General features: G+C 44.8%; 1 protein-coding gene across 1 annotated transcript in view; it reads left to right on the plus strand.

Moving 5' to 3' along the window:
• Positions 1-15,691, plus strand: part of CUNH7orf50 (chromosome unknown C7orf50 homolog) — a 62,162-nt gene extending 46,471 nt beyond the window's left edge. The window contains exons 3-5 of the mRNA XM_015817810.1: positions 8,425-8,615; positions 15,211-15,292; positions 15,505-15,691. Of these exons, the coding sequence (XP_015673296.1) occupies positions 8,425-8,615; positions 15,211-15,292; positions 15,505-15,687 (456 nt within the window). The 3' untranslated portion in view covers positions 15,688-15,691. The remainder of the gene's footprint in view (positions 1-8,424; positions 8,616-15,210; positions 15,293-15,504) is intronic.
• The last annotated feature ends 7,959 nt before the right edge of the window (positions 15,692-23,650 follow it).

The following is a 23,650-nucleotide window of genomic DNA, read 5'->3' on the forward strand; positions in this document are numbered from 1 at the left end:
CGAGGCCGGTCTTTCCTGAATTTGTTTGGTTGTTCTTTATGAACAGGAAATAAGGACAACCGAAGAATGCATAAAATGAGCTGGAAAGAATAGCTCGGGCAGCCAAAACGGGTTACATAAAAGAAAAATTGCCCAGAATAGGTTAGAGCAGGGTCATCTTAACAGCACAGGGTTTTAAACTGTATTTTTGGTTTTTTTTTTGGGGGGGGGGAAGGTGTTCTTAAGCTGTTCTTGCAACTTAAACACCTTTCAGTGAAAAGTGGAATATAAACAACGTGAGTAGTGTATAACTCAGGATGTGGGAAATGTACAATTGATGTGCATGTATTTCACAGCATCTTAGAAGAAGGGTCTCTTTCTTAAGATGGAGCTGACCACGACTTTACAGACAACAGAATAACAGAGTTGAAAGGGACCTTGGAGGTCTTCTAGTCCAACCCCCTGTTCAAGCAGGAGACCCTATACCATTTTAGACAAGTGACCGTCCAGTCTCTTCTTAAGAGACTCCAGTGTTGGAGCACCCACAACGTCTGGTGGCCAGCCCTTCCTTGGGGCTCTTCCTGACATGAGACTGTTATCATGTCCCCCTTAGTCCTTCTTATTAAACCAGACATAGCCAGTTCCTGCAAATGTTCTTTCTATGTTTTAGCCTCCGGTGCCCTGATCATCTTTGTTGCTCTTTTCTGGACTCTTCTAAGGTAGCTCTTCAGAGAAAGCTGAACCATAATTCTACTGCAGTCCAATTATTCTCCTTTCTGTTATCCTTCACCAATGACTCGAATACTTTTTTAATTTTTAGATAGGAACAGAATGCTTTCTTTCCCGTAGAACACGCTCTTCCTGGATCCTTGAACCTGGATTCGTCTTAAGAGAAAGCATTTGCAGAAGAAAAAGTGGCATTTCAAAGTCCTATTAACTCCCCAAGATGTGTCAGAGCAGCGTATGCATAGCATTTACCACGCCGTCTGTCTATTTGTGTGCGGGCGCATGCCATTCCTGAAATTAAAATCAGTCGGTTTTTGGCTTTCCTGCGTGCACATATGTTGCTACAAGCGTAGGTGTAGGCAGGGAGATATGAGGGGGAGAGCATCTGCGCCAGCACTGCCAGACAGCTAACCCACAGCTGTTTAACAGATGCCCCTTGGTTGAACTTCTTTATGCCCTGACACTTGAGATCCATCTCCTCTCCAGGCAGGGAAGAAAGCTGTGTGGAATGGACCAAATTTCATCGCCAGCCATCAGGAGATCCACGATGAATAGGCAGCTTTCACACAGGGAAGCCAGAGAGGGGAACATGCACCCATGTGTGGGTCTGCACAATACCATTGGAGAAGCTAATTTGAGGCGCCACATCTTGTGTTTGGCGGGTTAGTGGTTTTTCTGGGTCCTCATGAATTATCCCGATTTGGAGTGCCTGTCTGATTCTGAGTTTGACTTTTATTGGCCAAACCCACCAAGCTCAGAGCATCAAGGGCCCCCCAGTCTTCTTCTTCTTCTTCCTCTTCCTCTTCCTCTTCCTCTCCCTTCCTCTTCCTCTTCCCACTCCCTTCTAGCACTGATGAGGTTACCTAGTTGGGTCATGAAACGTCTGCAAGAAAACAGCCAAGTTCATAGAGCACAAGAACCCCTGACTCTAATCACTGTTTAAACAAATTGCAGTGGCTGGATTCTAAACAGTTTCCTTCTTTGCACATTGTATTTCCCTCTTGATTACTCTTTCCAGTTGCTGTGCAATTCGGTCCTCCTACAATCCATGCTCAGAATTTTCCAGCCCAGTTTATACCCATAGAGCTAGCCATCCAGCTGTTTCTTGAGAACCACAGCCTTGCATCCTTCTTGATAACCTGTTTTTGGGGCCTCCAGTCAGAACACTTAGCTGAAGAGTGCAAGTAGCCAAAGGACATTTTTTTAAATAAACAAATAAAATAAAATAAAATTCCAAGCCTGAATTTCCACCTGCGTGTAATAAAGTTTACAGTTCCTTGGAGACTTTGTCTGTTAGCTTAGAGGACCTGTCTCGTTCCCTAAAAAAATATGACATTGACCTAGATTGAGAGAAGTGCGACGGGAGGCTCAGCTTGTGCAACACCCTCCTCCTTCCTGCCTTTATTTATCCTCCGGAGTCAATCATGCGATGCGAAATAGCATTTGGCAATTCTGCAGGCTGTACAAACATGCATTCCTGTACACATCCCTCTTGCGTAACTGAGCATGTTACGGCTGAGCGAAGAGTTTTTCCTGGGCCCAAACGTACTATTTGTTTCTGATTCTCTCACAACAGAAAGAGTTGGAGGAACTTCGGCTTTACGTGGTGGTAGTTACGTTGTACCTTAATAAGATGCTCTCCTAGGTTTACCACCGTACCATTATTCAGATGGAAGAGTAGTTTCTTGGAGATACCGAGCAAGTTCATGGCTGAGATGAGTTTTGACTCAGACGTTTTTAGTTTACAGCAAGGGTGTCCAACCTTGGCGATTTGAAGACTTGTGGACTTCAACTCCCAGAATTCCCCAGCCAGCCTGAACCTCAACAACGTTCATCATTATGAAGCTTTTGGACACCAAAACAGCTTATTTGATGTCAGTGCAAATATTTATGTGGCTACTGAAGTGCAAATCAAGCATTTTTCTGTAGCTAATAAAGATTATTTCTGTAACTCTAACCTTCGTGGCCTTGAGAAGATATTTCCACTTGAAATTCAAGTCTTTGAATGTTTCCAGAACCCCCAGTATAACGTTACTTTTTAAGCTTCTTTGGGACAAACTGGAGTTCTCACAGCTGTCCTTGGAAGTTAAACATTGGCCAAATCCCTATTTTCCAAAATATTTGGAGGCCACCCTATTGCTACCAGGCCTTTTCAGCCCACCGCTGGCTGGGAAACCGCAGGAGAGAAAACACCATGATTCAAGACTTACAACTTAATTTTTACTAAGTCAAAAATAACACGTGTGTCTGCTGTGACTAGTAAATGAATCTAGAAATATCCTTCAACTAAGCTTTTTCTTCTGATCAAGAATATTTTCAGGGCTTTGTTGGCCAAATAGCTCTATATAATGTGAGTAAAGCCACGCTTTCTACTCTTCGGTGTTCTTTCCTGCAAGTCTGTCTAAACCCACATATATGCAAATAAGTTCTATTGATTGCAAAGGATGCATTTCTAGTAAAGCCTGGGACTGCAGTCTTGGAGGAACCAGAAGACCTGGCCTTTTTTCTCCCTAAAAACTATTTTTTAAGACATCAGTATTTGTGAGGAATCGGCATGCGTGAATTACAGCATCGAGGGAGATGTGGAAATTGTGTTCTACTGAAGGATAAAGTACGGTTGGCGGTGTGCGGTGTTCTGGCTGAATCAGGCTGCAGATTCAGAAGAATTATTTAGAACAGGGGTGCTCAACCTTGGCCACTTTAAGACTCGTGGACTTCAACTCCCAGAATTCCTCAGCCAGCCAAAATGGCTGGCTGAGGAATTCTGGGAGTTGAAGTCCACGAGTCTTAAAGTGGCCAAGGTTGAGCACCCCTGATTTAGAACAAGGGTCTACAAATGTGGCAACTTCTGACTTGGCAACAAGTCTTATTGTGGACTTGGACTCCCAGAATTCCCCAGCCAGCCAGCATGGCTGGCTGGGGAATTCTGGGAATCCAAGTCCACAAGTCTTAAAAGTGGCCAAATTTGGAGAGCTCTCTTGAATTCACTTTGGCGTGAGATGCCGCAGTGTCCGTTCCTTTCCCCACCTCTGGAACGTGGATGATGGATGACTTTTCCTCCAGCCCCAGCGCTGGGACATGTTTGTGCACAAATGCCCCGGCCCCCCACGCAGTGCCCACTCGACCCTTTGGCCCCCAGCAGCTGCTCCTGCGCCTTCTGAACTATTTATAAAATGGCGCAAACAAAAATGTTTGGCTAGCTCCACTACGCCCGAGGAAGCAGCCCCCTCTTGGCATTTTTCTCCCTTCAGGAGTCAAGAGACTGCAGGCAGCAAGCCTGTGCTGCAGTCCTCAACAAAACAGAAATGTGTCACGTTGAAACAGATGGTCTTGCAGCAACCCAGAGCACAAGGGTGCTGCATGCACGTCCCGGTTTCGGAGATGGAAAGCACAAACGGCCCCCACTTAACGGCCACAGCTGAGCCCAACAGCTCCGTCGCTCAGTGAGTTGCTGTTGTCCGTTGTTCAGGGAGTTTTGACCCCATTTTACGAAGCTTCTTTCCAGTGTTGTTAAGCGAATCACTGCAGCTGGTAAGTTAGCAGCCCGGTTCTTAAGTGAAACCCGGCTTCCCTATTCATTTTCCTTGTTGGAAGGTCGCAAAAGGGGGTCCCCTGACCCAAAGGCACTGCCCCCGTCATAAATACGAGCCAGTTGCCAAGCATCTGGATTTTGATCACGTGACCCTGGGAGGGTGGGGGCTGCGGCGGTCGTAAGTGTGAAAAATGGCCATAAGTCCCTTTTTTTTTCCAGGGCTTGGAACAGTCGCTGAACGACTGTAAGACGAGGATGCTTGTATTCTGCATTCTGCAAATGTTCCGGTCAGCCAGACTTCCAGTCATGCGAAAAACATCACAGTGGCTGCTCTGAGAACTTTCTCCTCCAGCCGTGCGTTCTTCAATCTGCCCTCCAGCTCAGTCTGCCTTTCGTTCCTTTGCTTTAAGCGCGGCAAGATTTATCCAAAAACTTTAGAAGCACACCCCCCCTCCAAAAAAAGTATGGGGAGTCGTCAAAACAGTTGAAAGGTCTCGAAGGTCTTTGCGTTGATCGCGTGCATCTAAGATGCTGATTACCCTTACTGCGCTAACATGGCTGAATTTCACAGTTTTATATACAGAGGAAAGGAGGCATAACAGAATAACGGAGTTAGAAGGGACCATGGAGGTCTTCTAGTCCAACCCCTGCCCAAGCAGGAGACCCTATCTCATTCCAGACAAATAATTGTCCAATCTCTTCTTAAAAGCCTCCAATGATGGAGCACCCACAACTTCTGGTGGCAAGCTGTTCCTCTGGTTAATTGTTCTCACTGTCAGGAAGTTTCTCCTTAGTTCCAGGTTGCTTCTCTCCTTGATTAGTTTCCATCCGTTGCTTCTCTCCTTGATTAGTTTCCATCCGTTGCTTCTTGTCCTGCCTTCAGGGGCTTTGGAAAATAAGTTAACCCTCCCCCCTTTTTGTGGCAGCCCCTCAAATACTGGAGTATTGCTATCATGTCACCCCTAGTCCTTCTTTTCATCAAACTTGTCCCACATTAAATTTGCGCCACCTTGCTACACCTTGTTCTTTTGCTCAGCTTTTAGGCAGTCTCACTGTGATGGAATGTAGTCAGAATAACAGAGCTGGAAGGGACCTTGGAGGTCTTCTAGTCCAACCCCCTGCTCAAAGCAGGAGACCCCATACGATTTCACACAAACTTTCTTGTCCAATTCTTCTCCTTAAAAGGCAGATGCTCCAGGTAGCGGCTATACCAGTTAAGGGTTCTATGACGTGCATCCCAAAACACTTGGTCCCTCCTCACAGCAGCCTTCATCATCGCAATTCCCTCACTGCGGGGCCTCCCTAATGTTCCCCAACGAACACCCCACATCGGGCATCCTAGCACATGAGACCCAGCCGAGCACTTGTCCATAACCCCAGCTAAACCTAAGCAGGGCAAACCATAAATAAAGAGATTCAATTCCCACCGGTGTTCTGCGCATACTTGACCGATGACAGCTCTCTTGGCCCAACCCTTCATAAAATCTGCTTTGTTTACAACCTTTAGTCTTTATAAGAGCAACAAAAAAGAAAAAAGAAAAGAAGGCACACTGAAAACATTTTTCTGGTTAGATAACAATAAAGATGACAAACTGTTTCATTTCAGGCTTTGACCCAAAGCTTAAAATAATATATATACCACGGGACTTACCAGGGACAGAGAACTGAACTCTTCAAGACTGGATGGTTTTCTTGCTCTGCTTTTGGGGCTGGATCACCCCCTCCAGGGCACTTTTTGCAGCCATTTTAGCATTCAGCACATCGGCAACTCTTTCCGAATTCTTCCCAGGCAAACCGCAATAAAACCCCACATCTCCCTTCCTTCATCTCTTCAATGGTGGTTTCTTTTTTTTCCTTCCTCCCCAGCTCTGAACTGGGTTTCATTTCCTCCCACCACCCCCACCCCCTTTTTTTTTTCTTTTTTCTTTTGCTTGCTCCCAAACAGTAAGATCAGGTCAGGAACGCAGCATCCGGATGTGTGTCCCCGCTTGGGCAGGTTCCTGGTTCCAAAACAATTCTTTCATTGCTTTCAGAGAGAGAGAGAGAGAGAGAGAGAGAAGGAAGGAAGGGGGGAGGTCATCAAGGCCCTTTCTCTTACCCAAACCTTCAGTCAAGCAAGAAGAAAACGTCCAAATGAGGGTGTGTGTGTGGGGTGGGGGGAAGCCAGAGTGGAGGGGGAGAGAATCTTTGCAGCTTAAGCAAAAGCACACATAGTTTATCGGAGTTTAAACTTTTTTTCCGGGAGAGGAGAAAGTGGAAAGCCAAGCCAAGGGAAAGCTGGTGGAGAAGGGGGGGGGGTCCTCCCCCCACCCGGGCCCCTCGCCCGCCCGACTGTTTTTATTGATTTCAGTCACTGGAGGCTGGGTCAGCTCTCTGAAGAAATACTGGCTTTCATTAAAGAAGCTCCATGCAGCTCGGTCACGCTGCCGAGCTCCTTGGCAGCCAGCCGCCTCTCTGTGGTCCTTCTCCTCCTCCTCCTCCTCCTCCTCTCCGTGGCGGGCATGGCGTTCTTCTTCCCTTCTCCATCGGAACAGCCCTCCGGCCTTGGCTGGTTCTCTAAACCCTGAAGCCTTCTAAGCTTTAGCCCCCCACCACCCCACCCCAGCCCTGGAAATGCCTCTGCCAACGTCTTTCCCGGTCGCCCCACTTAGGATCAGGGTGACAGACCAGCAGCCGGTTGTGAAACCAGGAGCAGCCTCAGATCCGGGCCAAGCACGTAGTTCTCGGCTTCCCTATTGAAACCGGGGTGCTTGGATTCGAGAGCTGCGTGCTTAATGAGGAATGCAAGGAGAGTTGGGTTTGAGATCCAGGCCAAGGGCTAGACGGGGCCCACGGCACCAGCTCTTCGTTTCGCCTCCTTCCGGGATGACCGAAGGGGAAGGTCTGCAGGTGTCCAGATGGCCAAGACTGGCAGGCTTCAGAATTCCACAACTGTTCTCTAGAAGAAGGCCTCTCAAGTTTAACGAGCTAATTCTAGAACATCCAGTTCTTTCTTTCCGACAGTGAGAAGCAGTGGAAGGATAACACATTTTGTTCCGCCTGTTGGAACAATCTAGGAATGTCTAATCATCTTCTCCTTCTCCTTCTCCTCCTCCTCCTTCTCCTTCTCCTCCTCCTCCTCCTCCTTCTCCCTCCCTCCCTCCTCTTCCTCTGCTTCTTTCTCCTCCTCCTCCTCCTCCTCCTCCTCCTCCTCCTCCTCCTTCTTCTTCTTCTTCTTCTTCTCCTCCTCCTTCTTCTTCTCCCTCCCTCCCTCCCTCCCTCCTCTGCTTCTTTCTCCTCCTCCCTTTCTATTTACCTATCCACCTATCCTCCTCCTCCTCCTCCTTCTCAGAAGCTCAATCCAGTGATTCCCATAGAGAAATAAATACCACATTACCACAAACTTTAACTTTCTCTCCTGAACCAAGCTGACCGTTTTTTCCCCCCATGAATATTTTTTTTAAAAAAAACGATTACCAGTGGATGTGTCTCATGCCTTACTAAAGGGACTTCATATTTATTAAATCTCCAACAAAGGAAGGATAACCAGCCACCCTTTTTAAAACATTTATTGGAGAGTCCAGGAAGCAGGCATTTCTGTTGTGTTTCCAGTGTATCAGACTTGAAGCCAGCCGCTCCCTGTGTATTTCTCCCTCTATCCAGGATATCTGCTTAACTCATTTTAATGAATATTCAGCGCACAGAACACATAATTGATCAAGCTCCAGCTTTACCAATCTAAAATCACAGCATGATTCCAGTGTCTTTGTGACATAAGCTTTCTTTATATCCGCGTCTCACTTTCTGTAATTCTTCTGTTATTTTTTTTCTCCGCAAAATGCATCAGCTACGGTCTCACTGTGTATACCTACAAGCTGCAAATTTGAATAATGTTCCCGGTCCCTCTCGTCATTTGGGCCTGAAAAGGTCCGGGGGTTTTTTTTGTTTTTGTTTTTCTTTGCCATGTATTTTGAGAGCCTGTGTGACTGTTGGGACTTTGTTCCTCAATGCAACTTCAAGTTCCCCTCCGTGGCGGGTCTGATATTTCCAGGGTTGAAGGGCTGGAAGCCTACCATTGCCTCAATAGTCAATTTAAGGTAAAGGATTCCCTAACCTCCGTTCAGATGTTTCTTCTCACAAGTGTGGGCCGTATGTGATGGAGCTGTGTTTTATGAGCTGTGGATTAAGTTTGTTCTCTTGGCTCCTAGGGGAAAAAACAAGAGGAAGAGGAGACAGGAGAAGAACTTTCTCCAGAGGAGAAGAGGATATTGGAACGAAAGCTGAAGAAGGAGCGTAACAAAGCACAGAAGAAATTAATGCGAGAAGCGGGGATCGGGGCCAAGAAGAACGAACCTAAGAAGCCATCGGGGTCAGAGTTGGCCCTGGACTATTTAAACACGTAAGTTTGACCCTTTTCGCAATGATCTTTCCTGGGCAATGAGTAGAACTATCATTGGGTTACAAAAATTGGCCACCTTCACACATTCAGTCCTGGATCACAATTTGGAATTAAATTCTAGTGGATCCTGTGTCTTGGTTAAATGTCTGTGGAGATTCTCCATCAACCAGGTCATGGTTGTCCCCAAAGTGTTTTTTGTCCTTGAAAAGTTTTGCTTCTCATCCAAGAAGCTTCATCCGTTCTTTAATTCTTTGGCAGAACTGAAGAAGCTTCTTGGATGAGAAGCGAAATGTTTTCAAGGGGGGGGGGAAACCCAAAGTCCAGTTGCCTTTTGAAAAGAAAAAAGCACCTTTGGGACTGTTTCTTAGTTGTTATACCACATGGAAGAGGAACATCAGTGTAAGGCCCTCTTAGATCCATGTAACGTGACCTGGTCTGTCTGCTTCCCCTAGTTTTCTGGACTCATGTCTTCTACTTTGTTTATTTCTAGTCTGCCTTTTTTTCCACCCTAAGATTCAACAAATAAGACTTCATTTTAGAATCCAAAAGGCTAACAACATGTGACTAAAGATAGGTCAAGTTTACATCCGTGCAGCTAACACACCTGACCCGGTGGGATTTAAGGAACATCTCGCCATAGGTAGATTGACCACTTAATGCCCCAGTTCCCCAACTTCCTACCTTTAGCAGTTCCTAGAACCAAGACTACGGCTTCTAGGAACAAGGACGTACTCTACTCTTCCGTCTGGCTGGAGCAAATTAATTGCGTCCCAGCTTGAGAGACACATGAGTCGGGCTACGGATCCCTCCGTAGAGCGGAGGGAGAGCAGAACACAAATTGTGCTCTTCAACACAATTTGAGGAGCAGCTGGAATCCTCGGCTGTTTTGAAGGGATGTGCGGTTTATCTGTCATGGGTTGATAGGTATTCTGGAACGTATGTNCTCCCTCCCTCCCTCCCTCCCTCCTCTGCTTCTTTCTCCTCCTCCCTTTCTATTTACCTATCCACCTATCCTCCTCCTCCTCCTTCTCAGAAGCTCAATCCAGTGATTCCCATAAAGAAATAAATACCACATTACCACAAACTTTAACTTTCTCTCCTGAACCAAGCTGACCGTTTTTTCCCCCCAAGAATATTTTTTTAAAAAAAACAAAACGATTACCAGTGGATGTGTCTCATGCCTTACTAAAGGGACTTCAGATTTATTAAATCTCCAACAAAGGAAGGATAACCAGCCACCCTTTTTAAAACATTTATTGGAGAGTCCAGGAAGCAGGCATTTCTGTTGCGTTTCCAGTGTATCAGACGTGAAGCCAGCCGCTCCCTGTGTATTTCTCCCTCTATCCTGGATATCTGCTTAACTCATTTTAATGAATATTCAGCGCACAGAACACATAATTGATCAAGCTCCAGCTTTACCAATCTAAAATCACAGCATGATTCCAGTGTCTTTGTGACATAAGCTTTCTTTATATCCGCGTCTCACTTTCTGTAATTCTTCTGTTGTTTTTTTTCTCCGCAAAATGCATCAGCTACGGTCTCACTATGTATACCTACAAGCTGCAAATTTGAATAATGTTCCCGGTCCCTCTCGTCATTTGGGCCTGAAAAGGTCTGGGGTTTTTTTTGTTTTTGTTTTTCTTTGCCATGTATTTTGAGAGCCTGTGTGACTGTTGGGGCTATGTTCCTCAATGCAACTTCAAGTTCCCCTCCGTGGCGGGTCTGATATTGCCAGGGTTGAATGGCTGGAAGCCTACCATTGCCTCAATAGTCAATTTAAGGTAAAGGATTCCCTAACCTCCGTTCAGATGTTTCTTCTCACTAGTGTGGACTGTATGTGATGGAGCTGTGTTTTATGAGCTGTGGATTAAGTTTGTTCTCTTGGCTCCTAGGGGAAAAAACAAGAGGAAGAGGAGACAGGAGAAGAACTTTCTCCAGAGGAGAAGAGGATATTGGAACGAAAGCTGAAGAAGGAACGTAACAAAGCACAAAAGAAATTAATGCGAGAAGCGGGGATTGGGGCCAAGAAGAACGAACCTAAGAAGCCATCGGGGTCAGAGTTGGCCCTGGACTATTTAAACACGTAAGTTTGACCCTTTTCGCAATGATCTTTCCTGGGCAATGAGTAGAACTATCATTGGGTTACAAAAATTGGCCACCTTCACACATTCAGTCCTGGATCACAATTTGGAATTAAATTCTAGTGGATCCTATGTCTTGGTTAAATGTCTGTGGAGATTCTCCATCAACCAGGTCATGGTTGTCCCCAAAGTGTTTTTTGTCCTTGAAAAGTTTTGCTTCTCATCCAAGAAGCTTCATCCGTTCTTTAATTCTTTGGCAGAACTGAAAAAGCTTCTTGGATGAGAAGCGAAACGTTTTCAAGGGGGAAAAAAAGCAAAGTCCAGTTGCCTTTTGAAAAGAAAAAAGCACCTTTGGGACTGTTTCTTAGTTGTTATACCACATGGAAGAGGAACATCAGTGTAAGGCCCTCTTAGATCCATGTAACGTGACCTGGTCTGTCTGCTTCCCCTAGTTTTCTGGACTCATGTCTTCTACTTTGTTTATTTCTAGTCTGCCTTTTTCCCACCCTAAGATTCAACAAATAAGACTTCATTTTAGAATCCAAAAGGCTAACATATGACTAAAGATAGGTCAAGTTTACATCCGTGCAGCTAACACACCTGACCCAGTGGGATTTAAGGAACATCTCGCCATAGGTAGATTGACCACTTAATACCCCAGTTTCCCAACTTCCTACCTTTAGCAGTTCCTAGAACCAAGACTACGGCTTCTAGGAACAGGGACGTACTCTACTCTTCGGTCTGGCTGGAGCAAATTAATTGCGTCCCAGCTTGAGAGACACATGAGTCGGGCTACGGATCCCTCCGTAGAGCGGAGGGAGAGCAGAACACAAATTGTGCTCTTCAACACAATTTGAGGAGCAGCTGGAATCCTCGGCTGTTTTGAAGGGATGTGCGGTTTATCTGTCATGGGTTGATAGGTATTCTGGAACGTATGTTAGCGATTATGGCAAGACGCGCTTTCTGGTTTGAAAAACAAATGAATAAATTCTGGGCTCCCCTCGCCGGCGTCTTTTGCGTTTCGCAATTGGAGCAGACAAATATACAATATGTATGAGCCGACAGGAGATTTGTGTTCATTTCATTTCGCTTTATTTTTGCCTGCCCAGCAAACCAAGGCAAGGGGGGGGAGGGGTTCCACGATGGGGAGCAGAATTTCCACTGCTAAGCAAGGCGGTTGTTAACTGAGGACCATCTCATCGGTGCCTGTTGGGTAAATGGAGGTTAACACCAAGCACAACCGTCTCCTAGCACACAATTCTCATGTTTAATTGGCCGAGCCGTTCAATTAGTTGGTGAACAACGTGGATGAAGAAGCTGCCACAAAACCGTTGAGCAGATAAATATAATCCAGGGATATCCAAGAGATGAAGAGGGTGGCCCCCACCACAGAGTTGAAGCCTGGCCTGTTTTTTAATGAATGTCACAACAGAGGCTGCTGGGAAATGTTGCGTCCTGAGAGTGGTACTGAGTGGCTTCAGAGGACCCTGACCACAATAGTGTGGGAATGTGAGTTAACGTCTTATGTTGAAAGTATTTTTATTTTTAATTTTTTTTCGCCCAGCGTCATGCTGTTTTGAATTATGGTTGTTTGTTTACGCACTTGAGTCATGGAAATTTATTGGATGTTATTCGACTATATTTATATACGAAGTCATATTTTCAAACACGGCAAGGGTTTGTGTGACAAGTCCAAAGGACCCACATTGTGGAAAATCTGGCCTTCATTATGTAAAACTAAGCCGGTCTCAGCAGGTACATCCAACAACTCGTGCCTATCAAGATTTCCGAATCCCTGTGTGGTTGGTGTTTTCTCCGCTGCCCAGGACTTCATATTTTTCTAGCTCCGCTGACATCTCTTAATTCAAAATAGTCACTGGGGAGTTTCATATAAAAAAGTTTCAATTTCTTATATCTGAGTGTTCCAAAATAAATAAATATGTCCTAGATTCAGGAGAGCCTTTCTTTTGCAATAGGAAATTGAAATATGAGTTAGAATCTTGTCAAAACCGCTATCATAATATCATAGTTCAACACAGAACCGCTGCTGTCAGTTATTTGCAAACTAATTGGCGAGTTTTGAAGTTTTCAGTTTAATGAGAAGATATAAAGCTCACGCCATCCGAGTACAACAGCTGGTCCTTAACAGCAGTTCGTTTAGTGACGGTTCAAAGTTACAACAGCACTGAAAAATGTGACTTACGTCTGTTTCTCACACTTACGACCGTTGCAGCATCCCCAGGGTCATGTGATCAAAATTCAGACTGTTGGCACGCTGACTCATATTTACGACGGTCACAGCGTCCTGGGGGGGGGTGTCACGCGATCCCCTTTTGAGACCGTCTGACAAGCGAAGTCAATGGGGAATCCAGATTCACTGAACAGCCGTGTTACTGACTTAACAGCTGCAGCGATTCACTTAAGAAACGTGGCAAAGAAGGTCATAAAATGGGGCAAAATTCATGTAACCAATGTCTCACTTAACAACGGAAATTTTGGGCTCAACTGTGATCGTAAGTCGAGGGTCATGTGTATTGTCCAAACACAACATATGAATGTGATTTAGCAAACGCAATGACAGGGTCCCCCAGTGAAGGAAATTCTCTTAAAAACATTTTATTCCAGCAAACAACACCATGCAGAGATTATTTGCCATTTTTTCCCTTTCCTGGAATTAAATTTTTGAGAAGTCGGGGTTTCCAGGAAGGAACCAGACAGAGGAACATGAGCTGTCCACTCCGAATTTTGACACCCGTTACGGTCCTTCATTTGCGCCAAAGGAAACGGCCGTGTCAGGACGGTTAGCTCCAGTATGAATCCAGTTTTATGCCTCTGTTCCGTCCTGTCAGGGGATGTTTATGATGAAAAAGAGCCTTGGACCAGGATAAAAAAAGAAAGGGAAAAAAAAGAGGAAATGTTTGGTTTGCTGTTACGTTTGTTGTAAACATCGTGAGTCCAAATAAATTAAGACATTTTTGAAATGTTTAAGATAACGCCGGGATGATTTGGAGAGCGCAGACATCCTCAGAGCCTCTTTTACAAGCCCCAAAAATAAATAAAAATGTTGTGATGTTTTTCAGAAAAGCTTCAGGGAGGAACAAAGGGGGGGGTCATACTGTGGCAAGCTGGGAATTCTGTCGTAACCCCCCCCCCAAAAGACCTCAACTTACAACTACCCTTGAGCCCAAACTTTCTGTTGCAAAGTGAGCGATCTGTTAAGTGAATTTTGACCCATTTTACAACTTTTCTTTCCATAGTTGTTAAGGGAATCTCTCTTCCCCCATTGAGCTTGCTTATTAAATCCTGTTCACAAAAAAAGGGATCACATGATCCCGGGGCAGTGTAATGGTCATAAATATGAGTCAGTCACCAAGCTTCTGCCCTTTGATCACGTGGCCACGGGGATGCTGCAGTGGTCATAAGTGTGAAGACTGGTCATAAGACACTTTTTTCCAGTGCTGTTGTAACTCCAAACGGTCGCTAAACTAATGGTTGTAATTTGAGGATTGCCTCTATTGTAATGTTGCACTGAAAGGCTTGGAGATTCTCGGGGGGGGGGGGAGGCAAGAAGAGAGTGGAAAATATTGTGCTTTTTTTCCCTTTTCCTTCCCCCGAAGTTGGTAACTATCGCCTGCCGGATGAATATATATGAATGAAAGAAGCATTGCCCCCCGTTTGCCGTTGATCCTGCCCGTCTGAGCAAAGCTTTTCCTACCAACAATTGAGGCCTCGTTTCCCTTCCCTGCCACCACCACCCCCAAGAAGTTCATCAAGGGAGGGAAATGAGATAAGTTATGTCTCTCCTTGCTTCATCCTCCAGGACCTCAGACCAGGCCAGAATTAAGTGCAAAGTAGCACGGACATCTGGATGCAAACAGTGGTACAGCTGCATTGTGTCATATTTTACAGAGGAACGCTGTTGGTTTGACTCTACTGTTGCACAATCCTCATGGAAAGATAGGCAGTGGGTCTGTTTTCAGCGGTGTCCCTGGGCACTCAATTCCATTCCAAACGAGAAATGCTGAATATGCCTGAATAGGTTTAACAGAATAACAACAAAGTTAGGAGGGACCTTGGAGGTCTTCTAGTCCTGGTCTTCTAGCCTGACCCATGGTGGATGTCCTTCTAATGTTGTTCTGCTTTAGGGTGATGTACAAGCATCACTGTAGTCTTAATTTCCCTCTGGACAGCTTTGGAAACCTAGCTTCATCCCTACCAGTAAATGGACATATTCAAAGTAGGCACATTTGGAAGCAGTTTTTGAAATAAAGGTTGCATCTCAAAGACTCTAGAACAGTGTTTCCCAACTGTAACCATAATACCCCAGCCATCCTATCTTTCTTTTTTGCATGTTCTGCTCAATACCTTTTTTTTCCAGGCCCACCAGGATCTGAACAAAGTCTGAACAAAGATCTGGACACCTTTGAAAACGGAGATATGGGGTACCGATGATGGCTTCCTTCTTATGTTTCTGAATTTCTTTCTTCAGCTTTCTCTTTCTGGCTTTCTTGCAGCTGGTCTGAGAGTCCTCAAGGCTGGAAATTTCAGAAGACCAGGCAGACATGGCTTCTTCTGCATATGTATGACAAAGACCAGGTAGACACCCCCCACCCCATCCCTGAATGTGAGGATCAGCAATGCAGACCTGCTACAATGTCTGGTCTTTTCTAGAGTGAGATGCCCCAAGCTGGCCTCAACTGCTTTCCTTGCTCTTGTGTAAGCAGCTACAGTCTGGGCACCCAACCTGGCTGCCACTCATTGTGGATGGGTAAAAACACTTCACTCACCCTGCTTGCCCCCTTTTACAGGTCCCCGATCAATATTTCTCCATTTTGCTGCGGTATCTTGAAGGACTTCAAGGCCGTGCCCGGGACACAACGGTGCAGAAAGCCGAAGCTCTGATGAAGGAGTACGATCACTCTGAAATGGAAGACAATCTCCTGGAAGAAAAACGTGAACGTATCCGGAAGGTTTTGCAGTTGCTCTCATGAAAAAAAAAGACAAACAAGCCCTGACCTTGCCCAAATTTCTTAGACCAGAAGTCCCCAACCTTTTGGGCACCAGGGACCGGTTCCGTGGAGAGGGGGTTTTCCACGGACCGGAGGGGGTGTGGTTTTGTGTGCTGCCTGCATCCTGTGGATGGGACTTTGCTTGTTTGTGCGGACCAGTTGCTGGCATGCTGCGACCCGGTGCTGGTCCACGGACCGGGGGTTGGGGACCCCTGTCTTAGACCCTTCTATCGGCATCAAGTTACAAGAACTGAATATAAATTCTTATCCAATCATTAGATTTCAAACTCTTGGCCACAAACCCTGACGTTGCTTTGAAATCTCTTCCAGGGTTGCCGAGGAAATAACTTAAAAAATAAGTTCCTGTGGAGGAAATAACTTAAAAAATAAATAAATAAATAAATGGATCAGTATTGAAAACAATACTTGAATTCAACTTTTCAGAATTGGTTTCTTTTCGTTCTTTTCTTTGATAATTAATATTAGAGCTGTTGATTTTCTAGTAGACGTTTCCCCCCATCTTCTCAAATGGACCTGAGACCAGAATGATGTTCCTCAACCTGGAAATTCCAGAAGTTTCATTCCATCTCATCTCAGCAAGAGCAGCCCCTACCATCCTTCCCTGCTTATCTACTTTGTTGGCTCCTAGTTAAGTTATCGCTTTTTGTAACCTAAAAATCCTGGAAGCTGTAACCTTTCTCTAGACCATTATTGTTTACCTTGAATATTTGTTCTGTTTCTATCAACTAATCTGACAGCTCACAACATTTTCATGTCCCATAGTATGTTATGGTTAGCGGCAAGGTCCTTCTCCATGGACTGGGTCAAAAAGTTCAGGAATGGAGCATCTACAACTTCTGAAGGCAAGCCGTTCCACTGATTAATTGTTCTCACTGTCAGGAAATTTCTCCTTAGTTCCAGGTTGCTTCTCTCCTTGGTTAGTTTCCATCCGTTGCTTCTTGTCCTGCCTTCAGCTGCTTTGGAGAATAGCTTGACTCCCTCTTCTTTGGGGCAGCCCCTGAGAGATTGGAAGATTGCTATCATGTCACCCCTAGTCCTCCTCTTTGTTAGACTAGGCATTTCCAATTCCTGCAGCCAGGATCACTTAATTGAAACCCTGTCACTTTACATATGCATCATACATGCAACACCCATGAAGAGAGTGGGGGTCCCACCCTGTGTTCATGGCTCTCGACTTCTCAGCCCCACAGATGCTGCTTGGTTAGGAGAGGGCAGCTTTTTCTACCATCCCTCTCTTTCCTATGTATCCTCAGAGGGTGATTTTCCAACTGGGTAATTATTCAAAGATCACGGCTTTTAATTACACCCTTGTTCCGCTACAATTACCGGCGTCTTGACACTTTTTGCTCTTCTTAAAATTAGAGGATTTGTCTGGGGTTGTGTGACAAGGCAGCCTTCAGAATCTCGGGGAAAAAATGTGGAAGTCATCAGTGCTTCCAAAAAGTCATTTAAGCAACTTCATCTGGGCAGCCAAATATGTAAGCAACCCAAGATGTGTTATGCTAACACAATTCAAATGGAATTTAGTCCATGAACAGGAGCCAAGACTGTATTGGGCAAAGCAAAACATTTTACACACGTTTAGAACAGCCCAACAACCCACCAATTGTAGTTTACAGTTGCCTGTTTCGGCTCATCCTGGTTTTCCTGTCGTTACTGCCTTTTTTAAATTTTTTAGGGTTTTTTTTTCTTATTACAGGTGGTCTTATTACAGGCAGGAGAAGAAGCCCGTGGGAAAAACTACACTTCTCTCCTAAACTTGAACCACAGTTCAAGATTTGCAAGCTCAACACCAGGGGTCTTCAAACTTGGCCCTTTTATGACTTGTGGACTTCAAGTCCCAGAATTCCTCAGCCAGCAATGCACAAAAGGGCCAAGTTTGAAGACCCCTGCTCTATGCCAACATAATGGTGCACTGTTATTTTTCCAGGAACCTTAAAAAAAAAGGCTTCCTTGTTGATTTGCGTCTCTATGAATGGGGGATATATACAAAAGGAGGAAAGACCTGTAGAAGTTTATCGGAAGGTCTTATCGCTTTCAAACATGCCTTTTGTTTGAATACAATGGAGGAAATTTGGACAGGCGGATGACTGCACAGATAATACAGCCTGTCTACTCCTCCCTTCCCCCCCCCCCCCACTTCCTTTCTGGATCAGAATTTCCTGAACAAAATTAAAGCAAAGTCTAATTATTATGGGGAATGGCTTCTCTAAGTAAATTAACATGTTTTTCTTTTCTTTTCTTTTTTTTTTAAAAAAGCAAGGTTACAGAATAATCTTAGCGCCCCCCCTCCTCCCCCAGGCAAAATTGGCTTTGAGTTTGGTGGAGCCGGAAGTGGGGTTTAAATTTCAAACTTTGATTTATTTAAAGAAAAATGGAGCTGAAAAGTGACTGCTTTAGGAAAATACGTATTCTGCATTGCAGTACAGTGTTACATTTTTTAAAAAAAGGAATGGTGGTGTGGGAAAGAAGGGAAGGAAGGAAGGAAGGAAGGAAGGAAGGAAGGAAGGAAGGAAGGAAGGAAGGAAAAAGAACTATGGTGATTTTAACTTATTACTACATTTTTCCTTCTGTTTTGGAGTGATTATTAAGTTGGGTAACATGTTTTCTATGTCTGTTTGGCTCTGTCTGGGCCAATTTTCAAGGAGAGCAGCTACAACTCCGAAATCAGCTTCTGCTCCCTTTAGATTTCCATGGTGACTTTACCTCTCTAGGCTTGAAGATCTGGAAAGTGATGTGCAAAACATCTGGAGGAGTATCAGTGGAGGGAAAGGATGGGGATAAGCCGTGTTGTGGACTTTCAGTGCTTTTGAAAGGAGAGATGATGCCACAAACGTGGTTTCAGAGGACATTGTCCCAAGTCAGATTCTTTTACTGTGTGTCCCTTGGACAATAGGAGCTTGTGGTGATGATTAAATGTTACATCTTCTGAAATTCTTGAATAAAGGTCAACCTTTATACCTCATAGTTTTCTACCACTGGCGACAAGAATGTCCTAAAGGGCGTAGTATGGGTGGCCATAATGTCTTCTTCCTCTAAAATATTCCCAGCGAATTGCTGCTCAGATCCAAAATTTAGAATTAATCACGAATTTGGCTGGTGTGCTACAAAAGCTTAATATGGATCCTTACTAAGACCGGCCAGAGGAACATTTTGTAATTTCTGCAACCTGCTGAATGTCATCCATTTGCGTTGGATATTCTCCCAGGATTTCCACATTTCAAGTTTTAATTTAAAACAATGGATTGCCAAGCCAACGTTGCAAATTGAAGACATCTAGGACACATCTTCTCCCTCTAGCTGCCAATCTGAGGCCCTCAAATATTGTTCTTTTTTTTCTTCTTTCCCGTGCCTTCTATTGTCGCCATTATTAACAAGTGGCATGTTCTTTTACCTAGGCAGCCTTTAATTCTGTCCTTGATGGATCTCCCATGAGATGTCTCTAAATTATGAACCTTGGATTAAAAACTTAACTGATAACCCAAAGATCAACCTAGTTGATGAGACCTCAACTTTGATCCTTCTTGATAGCCGTCAGGAACATGGAGATTTCACTGGCTGATTGTCTTCTTGATCCTTAACAGATCAAAAAAAAATTTCTAACCAAAGAATCAACTGCTTCCTTCCCATGGGATGCTTGGATGCCCTCAGAGTAAATCCTTCTGAACTTTTCACTGCAAAGAACCAACTTTCACTTAACATCCTTCTTCTGAACTTGGATCTCGCTTATATCAGTCCCTGCCAATAATCACTGGAACTATATACCCTCCACGAATGTGCTTAAATCTCTCTGAAAGCCATTCTACACAATCTTGGCAAAATGAAACGCTTGGCTAAGTTGGTAGGGATCCAGGCTTCTTGTTTTGTTCTGCCCTTCAACCAACTCTCTGTATGCTGTTAGCTAGGCATTTATAAGAGAGTTCAAAATAACCGTCTCTATATTTTGGTGAGTTTAGGTAACATTACTGATAAAGAAGAATATTTGTAGCACAGGGTTGAAATATGGGGTTCTTGGTGATCTCTGAGCTTGGTGGTTTTCTTGCAGACTTTTCATGACCCAAGTTAGGTAACAAATTAGGACTAGCACTGATGATGTCACCTAGTTTGGGTAATGAAAGGTCTGCAAGAAAACCACCAAGCTCGGAGAGCACCAAGGACCCCATAGTCGTTGTCGTCCTCCTCCTCCACCACCATCACCACCACCACCACCAAGGACCCTTCTCAGAGCATATGAATTGTGTGCAACCATCTCCCCACCCTCATGGATTCAGGATTTGAGAATCTGGTTATTAAGTCCCTCATAGAATCCCCAGGGAGCCCCTTCCTCAACCCGAATCCTTCTAAATGTGTTGGTAGTAAGACTGAGAAAGATGGAGTAGATTTTCCTGTCCTTCAGTAGTAATAAAGTCTCTCTACAACGGAGGTGAAGCTTTCCGGAGTATATAAAATTAGCAAACAATAGGGCTACAGATCCACTACTGGGAGGAAGAGAGAGCAGAAGTCTTCCCATGCAGCTGCCTAACTCTGAATGGTTTACGGGTTGTGTAAGTCGCAAAGACACCCGTGCGTTAATGACTTCTTGGTAGCTGAAGTTGCAATATGGTAGTGACCTCTGCTGGCTGGAGGGAAAAGCCAGTCATCTAGAGAATTCTAATCCAGAGAGGGTTGAGAGTTTATCCTCTAGCTAGACTTGTTCCTCTTTAGTTGCAAAGTATAGTAAGTATACTCAATATTTACTGTTGGGGGGGGAGACTTACCCCAATGACTTGTGACATTCCCTGCTGCCTTCCCCTGTGACTTTCTAGGGAAGCCAGCAAGGAAGGTTGCCAATGGCGATCACTTGATCCTGGGCCATTGCAACCAGTTGCAAGTGTGAACTGGTTAGCAAAAGCCCAGATCACGATCACAGGACTGTGGGGTCATTGGGACTGCCAGAACTCCGAGGATAGTTGTAACCACCATTCTTTCAGCCCTGTCGTAACTTTGAATGGCTGATGAATGACTGATCGTAGATCAAGGACCACCTGTATTTTTTCCAGATGTTGGCAATTGAATCTCAGGTTTATGCTGGCCATGATAGAGGAAAGAAGAGCAGAATTAAAAAGACATTCTATGTCACATTGGAATAAACATCGCTGAGTCTGACCACATGGCTGACTAGCAATGGCTGAGGAATTCTGGAAGTTGAAGTCCACAGGTCTTAAAAGTTGCCAAGGTTTGGACAGCTGTGGTTTACATGATCCCCTCATCAAGCCTGTAAAGAGCCCATTTTTATTCATTCTTCTCTTTGCAGAAGACAAGAAGGACAAGTGACAAAGTATTTTTTTTTTCTTGAGGCCGAGAAAGAATTCCAAGTATTTCGATCTTGGCCTCTTTGCAGAACCACCGAGTCTGCATCCCAGATAACTTACAACTGTACTTTAACCACAGTTCTGTACTAAACGGCTCCATGGCATTTTTCTTGGACCCAGCTTGACTCCCTTCACATCTGCCAGCAGTTAATTTTTCACAGAGGTTCTTGGCTTCCAGGTGAAACGTTACGTCCCTCGGTTTTAATTTTTAACCTCCTGCTCCAGTTCCGCAGATTTGTTTTGCCCGTTTTGTCAGCAAAATTGCTGCCCTTCCCGAGTGAATCCAGCTCGGAAAACCAACGTTCCCTTGACAAAGCTCGGAATGGTGCTGGAATAGCCCGGTGATCACGCGTGTTAGTTATAAATTCACTTTTTATTGACTCATCCCAATGGTTGCCCTGGGCAACCTTAAAGCCCAGAAGAGGACACTAAGCCTGTTTATTACCTAAAAGTCTTGAAAAGGCAAAGTCCATAGCCTTTTCCCCCTCGGTTACTTTCAAATCCTGCAGCAGAGAACGCTTGCAGAATCTGGATGTTCTTGAGAAGGGACCTCTTGCTTTCTCTTGTAAAATCTGAAATCTAATCTGAGTCCCAGATTCGGTTCTTGGTGTTAAGCATGATCAACTTTGCAGAGAACAATCGGTTACAGCAGACTTCTGCTTGCTAATCTGGACCCCTCTTGTTTTTTTTTAAAAAAGTCTCTGAATCTTTTTAAAAATATCTTGCTTTTCAGTCATGGAGCTCATAAATATCTTTTCCTGTATCTTCACCACCATGTCCTACTCTGAGGCATTCATCTCTAACTGCTATTTAGAGTCTGATTTTATAAAGTGACTCTCGAGACACCTTTGACCCAAAGGAACAGGTAGAAGTAGATGGTGATGCCAGTCTCATTCCTTTGATAGAGCAACGTCGTTACGTGAACCACTCATATATGATCTAGAACAGGGGTGTCAAACTGCCAGCCCGCGGGCCGGACGCGTCACGTGGAAGCCGCGCCCACCCCATTGCCGGCAATGGCAAAACCAGCCTGATACGTTGTGCGACGTCGCGAGTTTGACATGCCTGATCTAGAATAAAGAGTTGGAAAACTGGTGCTTGGAAAAGTCATGAGAAAAAGGAATGGGTTGAATAGTGGACAAGGGTAAAAGCAAAAGAAATGATCATCCCTTAGACCAGTGGTTCTCAACCTTTTTAATGCCGCGACCCCAACCGGTCGTAAGTCGAGTACTAAATCGGTCGTAAATCGAGGACTAAACCGGTTGTAAGTCGAGGACTACCCAACCGGTCGTAAGTCGAGTACTAAATCGGTCGTAAATCGAGGACTAAACCGGTTGTAAGTCGAGGACTACCCAACCGGTCGTAAGTCGAGGACTTTCCCTGCCTGGGAGCGCCACGCATGCGTGGTTCCGCCCCCTGCGCCGGCCGAGGCGTAGCTGGCAAGCGGCAGAGACGGAGCAGGCCGACCACCAGCTGGCCCAGCCCAAGGGAGGTAAGGCACCCGCCGGAAAAGGGGGGGGAAAAGGCAGACAAAAAAAATGGACAAAAACAATGGCGGACAGCCTTGCTTGGCGACCCCCATGAAATGGTCGATCGACCCCAAATGGGGTCCCGACCCACAGGTTGAGAACCACTGCCTTAGACCTCAAAGGTTGAACACTCCATAAAGATGTTTGTTCTTTGACTCGGAGACCAGAGTCCATTTGTAGAGGGATATCTGTTCTGTGAAAAACATCCCCTGTGTGGAAAAATCTCAGGCTGGCTTTATTTATATATATATATAGGATTTAGATCACTGTCCATCTCATAACAAGCTATGGACTTCAAACTATGGAGAAAGTCTTGACTTCCCGTCTGCCCAAATGCACATATGCTGAGAGATTTTGGATCCTCTATGCAAAACAGGGGTCCTTGCGGGACCAAGTCTGCAAGTCATTGATTGGAAAAGTCCAGAAGTTAGGTTTTCAACACAGAAAACTGTTCCAAAAAAGATAGAAGAAGCCATGGGGCTACAAAACGAGGCCTTCTCAGATGGTGACTAAAACATCTATTACTTAAAATCAACCAGGCTCCTCTAGATTCCACCAGTTATTGCCTCCATCAGTTACAAAAGTCCAGAGTCTCAGAAGATTCTTGCCAAAATGCACTGAAAGGTAACACATTTCTTTCAATCTTTTGACTTGAGGATTTCGCCTTTCGAACACTGTCCTGTTCTCTTGGCCAAATGTCCTGTTGGTTTCAGATGAAAGGAATTCTCTGGATCCTTCTCTGAATGCAAACTGAAGATGGAATGTGCCTTAAATCAATACATTTATGGCCTTAAGTTCTTTGTGGTGAAATCTCATATTGAAAAAAAAGGCGTTGAGTCCTGACCATATTTGTTTATGGGTTGTTCAGAATTTGATTGAGTCTGGAGAATGGGGGACGCCTCTTTAAGTAAACCACATGGTTTCCATCGTTAGGCAACTGAGGAGCTTTTCACATAGCCAAACATCTGGGTGAAGGTTTCTGAAGAGGACTGGAGCAATGGTCTGGGCTATTTCGCAAACTCTTTTGAAGAACTGCCAAGTTGG

This window comes from Protobothrops mucrosquamatus, unplaced genomic scaffold (assembly GCF_001527695.2).
Source record: "Protobothrops mucrosquamatus isolate PMUCROS unplaced genomic scaffold, P.Mucros_1.0 scaffold640, whole genome shotgun sequence".
NCBI classification, from domain to species: Eukaryota; Metazoa; Chordata; class Lepidosauria; order Squamata; family Viperidae; genus Protobothrops; species Protobothrops mucrosquamatus.